At 56.3% G+C, this 4,125-nt stretch overlaps 1 protein-coding gene across 1 annotated transcript; it reads left to right on the top strand.

Moving 5' to 3' along the window:
* Window positions 1-355: 355 nt before the first annotated feature.
* On the top strand, window positions 356-1,808 carry PHACADRAFT_198923 (uncharacterized protein; the record flags this gene model as incomplete). The annotated part of the gene is made up of 2 exons (XM_007399141.1): window positions 356-1,193; window positions 1,249-1,808. 2 exons carry the CDS (start codon window positions 356-358, stop codon window positions 1,806-1,808), a joined length of 1,398 nt encoding a protein of 465 aa, XP_007399203.1.
* Window positions 1,809-4,125: the final 2,317 nt, after the last annotated feature.

Raw genomic sequence — 4,125 nt, forward strand, 5'->3', positions numbered from 1 at the left:
TGCCGCTCCGCACTGCCCCACACGTCTCAGGGCGCCTTTCCCTGCGACGCCACAGTGCAGCCGGAGTCATTGGGTGTGCTTCTCTGCATGCTCCCACGTTCATACGAGATGTCAGAAATTGACAGCCGCTGACACCCGCCGCTTCCTCGCAGACGACCTGGGGACGCCCATGAGGCGATGAAACTGAACGGAACATTGCGAGATGGTACACGCAGGCGAACGGCTATTCCCTGCTCTGATATAGCGGCGCAGGACGGCGCAGGTGCGTCGTCCGCCGTCCACCCGCCTACACCACACTCGTACTCACATTTTCGTATCCTGCAGCCCCTCTGTGCGTTATCTTTCGCCCCAAAAGATGTCGCACGCTACAGGAGCTGATCTACCACCTGAGACGCTGTCGCAAATTTTCAATTGCATCACGCCAACTCGTCTCAGTCTTGACTTGACCGAACGTCGCAGGGCAAAACGCCAGCTCATTGCGCCTAGCCTCGTTTGCAAGCATTGGTCTGAACCCCTCAGACCTATACTCTTCCGAACGCTCGAGTTGCGTGACATCGAAGCTGTGCGGTTCCTGAAGAGCATCGTCTGCAGCCCTGGGTTTACGACCTCGTCTCTGCCCGGGGCCATCTGGCAGATATTTATTCATCAAGAAGCTACGGAGGCGAAATCATGGCTTCACCATGTCCATGGACTTTCAACCCGTCTCCGGGAGACAAGATTCGACTGTACCGTCGTGAGCCCCACGGGCGATCCTGCATACGTGCCCAACCGTTGGGCCCCATTTGAATCGATACCCAGCATTACCCCATCCTATGTCCGACTCTCATATCTTACTCTCAATGGCATTGTATTCACAACCACGACCGAGCTCGCACGGCTCATCGACAATTTCTCTACGCTCCAGCGCTGCACCTGCAACAAACCCACCTTCCTCGACCCGTCGCCAGTTGTCCAGTCATGCAGAGTTCGCCGACGTGCTTCAATGGCCCTCCAGAGGTGCGAGATCTCACGATGCAGGGATATGGCGGTCTCCGTCCAAGCGGCACTGGCTGCTGACATCGTTGCAACTGCTCGTCGCATGGGCGTTGACGACCGCGCGTGGGACGCGACTCTTGAAGCGTTGCTTGCACTGGTGCCAAACACATTCAAAGGGGCATTTGTGTGGCTTGATGATCAGGACGGCAGTATGTTTGGTAAGTCTTCCAGAACATGCACAAAGTGCAAATCTCACTAGCTATTCTTCATTAGATGCGGCGCACATTTCGTGCCGTTCATATGGTCCTTACATGTATACGGGCGATTGTGTCCAAGCTGACGTTAAAGTTTACCGACCAAGTGCCGGTCAGGATGCGGGCTCTTCACTCGCGCACGTCGTGAGCATCACTCTCACACTCTCATTCGTGGATGTCGAAGCCATGGATACCATTGATTGGGACGCCTTGCGAGCCGTCGTTGATTCCCCGCACATGCACTACCTTCGTATCAACCATCTCTGGTCCCGATCCAAAAGTTTCGAGGTAGCAAAGAGAATCCTGTGCTCTGTGTTGCGCCGCACGCACTTGACGTGGGCTCTCGAGTCGGGTAAATTGCAGTTCAACAGGCACAACAGTGACCCCGCCACAAGTGCCGATATCTCGTCAGTACCAGCGAAACACACCATCGACGGCACCACAATCACTCTCGACATCGCCGAACAAGCTGAGTGGTTGCTGCTCCCTGTCCGGCAGCCACTTTACCCAGGTGACGCCACAAGAGAGGAGTACCTGCAGCAGCTCGTAGTCACGCGTGCGAGCGGAGTGCGCAGGTAGTTGAAGAGTGCAAAGGAGTGGGCGGCAGAGACGAGGAAGACCCGGCAACGGAGACTTAGAGCAAGTGTAGGCGTCGGGCGCTAGCAGGGTGCACTGTCGGGCGAGCGGACAAACTTTGGGGCAAAGACGGGGTGCGGCCAGAAGCACTCGCCGCAGAGCATCTCTCGGGGGAGACACACGCAGAGGAGTTTGCAAGGCGCAAGTGTACGATAGTATTTCAGGAGGTAGATCAGCTCCTGTTTCGCGTAGCATCTCTCGAAGGGAGACACACACAGAGGAGTTTGCGGGTTGCGAGAGAGCGGTGTAGACGGGTGGGTGATGCACGATGCGCTTAGGCGCGGGGCCACAGCCATCTGCCGGCTCGTGTGTACAAGATTCAGAAAGACAAAATCTTGGAGAGGTATCTAACTTCTCGTGTGAATGCGCCAACACGCACGCCCTTCGCCGCACGCAGTGATCACTCAATGCTGCGACAACATACATGGCGCATAGAGGCATGGCGCATGCCCGAACCTTTGTCCCATTGTATTGGTATCATCGCCACAAAGGATCTGATGCGCCAGTTGATGCGCTCCGCCAGGGCACGTGTCTCCCGCCACTTCCGCCGGGCGTCTACGCGCGACGCGTGCCCTTATTGCATCTCTACCCTGACTTTCCGTCCTTTTCTTATCCTTAGATTCTCCCCTGACTGCAATGCCAGAAGCAAGTCTCAGCCTGCACGGCAAGGTTCGTTGGCGACCTCTCGATGCTCGCAGTATCTCATCGCAGCCGCATACCTTTCCAGATTCATTCTCTGCAGTACATTCGGCCATAACTCTTTGATGACCTTTGTGGCGCGACGTGCATGTTAGCTTGCATGCCAACATCCGCTTTGCGCCCAAATAACCTTCGTACCAGACGTCCTTGTGTCCCGCGCTCACCTGTAGCTCAACAACCGCACGTGGAACAAAGCCTTTCGTTGGTATTTGGATATTTGAGAGGGTATTATTGGGCGTTTCTGAGATTGAGGACGGCGCATTGCTCGGTACGTCGTCGGCTGCTATAACCCATGACTCGCGCAGGACTCACCACAGATTCCCCATCAGACCTAGCAAGCATCTGGCTTGAGTCGTCTCCAGAAGACAATATAGCGAATATCTATGCGAGCGCCGATGCTGCCGAGCGCAAGCTTAAGCTTCGAGGCCATTTGCGTACATCGAAGATATCGCTTCCTGGATCGCGTTCGATAGCGCGCAAAATGTCGGAATATACCCACCCAAATGCTTTGGTTTCAGCCGTAGGCCCTCAGACAACCAGAAATTTAGCCGATGGGCGGCCATGAACTCGGAGATCAGGGAGGAAGGCGGCAGAGGGCGCGACATTCTCCAGGTGAATCCACGCCTTATGTTACGACGCATGCCGCTAACCGCAGCACCCCAAGCCCGTCAAACACAGCGCAAGGACGTGGTGCGCATTATTTTGAGTACACACGTCCCGTCTGCGCCGATGCCACACCCAGTCGAAAACATCGAAATCAACTGCAGATCTGAAAGTCGCTGGATGGGTCATGCGGGCGGTCGCCCAGGGTACGCCGGCGCACCCAGCGACCCAAGCCCCCGAACGGGGCCGTCGGTGTGGCAGGGAGCGGTCTAAGGCGAGCGTGTGTGCAATGCTCTAGAGCGGCATGCTTGCAGTTGGAATGCGCCGTCAGGTCCGTAATCGCCCTCACCCTCGCTGGTATTGTGCTCAAACCTGCCAACTCAGGCCCACCAGCTCGCTCCGCACGATGCGGAGACGCAAGCGGTAGAAGGCTTGTGGACGGGCCAATTCCTCGACGAAGACATTTGACCAGGCGAGCCGTGGCTCCGCCGTCGAGCACGCCGGGAAGGTTCGCAATCCGTACGCTATCGCGCGACCCCGGCTCAGTCGTACACGAAGATCTCGCACAGGTTCTGCAGCGTGGTGTGCGATCCCGCGGCCTGCCTGAGCCGCTGCGTGCTCGGCGGAACGAGTAAGGTTCTTGCACGCCATAAAGCCTTGTTGCGTTTGAGTCAATTCTGCAAATCGTAGACGACTGGGCGGGCAGAGCGAGGGCTATAAACACGAGGCGCGGGTCAAGTTGGCTAGATAACCCGAAGAGGCGTGCAGAAGGTCCAAGAAAATCTCTCATTCTATTCGATTCTATCTGCGCTGGGTCGTTATCGAACGCGTTGGACAGCTGGACACACGACCCAAGACGACTTAGTCGCACGTGGTACGCCAAGTCACTGTCTCATTTACCTTTGCTATCTGACATCAAACTACAGGCATCTTTATTTTGTAGCATAGCAAGAACGCG

The sequence above is a fragment of the Phanerochaete carnosa genome, assembly GCF_000300595.1.
Source record: "Phanerochaete carnosa HHB-10118-sp unplaced genomic scaffold PHACAscaffold_8, whole genome shotgun sequence".
Taxonomy (NCBI): Eukaryota; Fungi; Basidiomycota; class Agaricomycetes; order Polyporales; family Phanerochaetaceae; genus Phanerochaete; species Phanerochaete carnosa.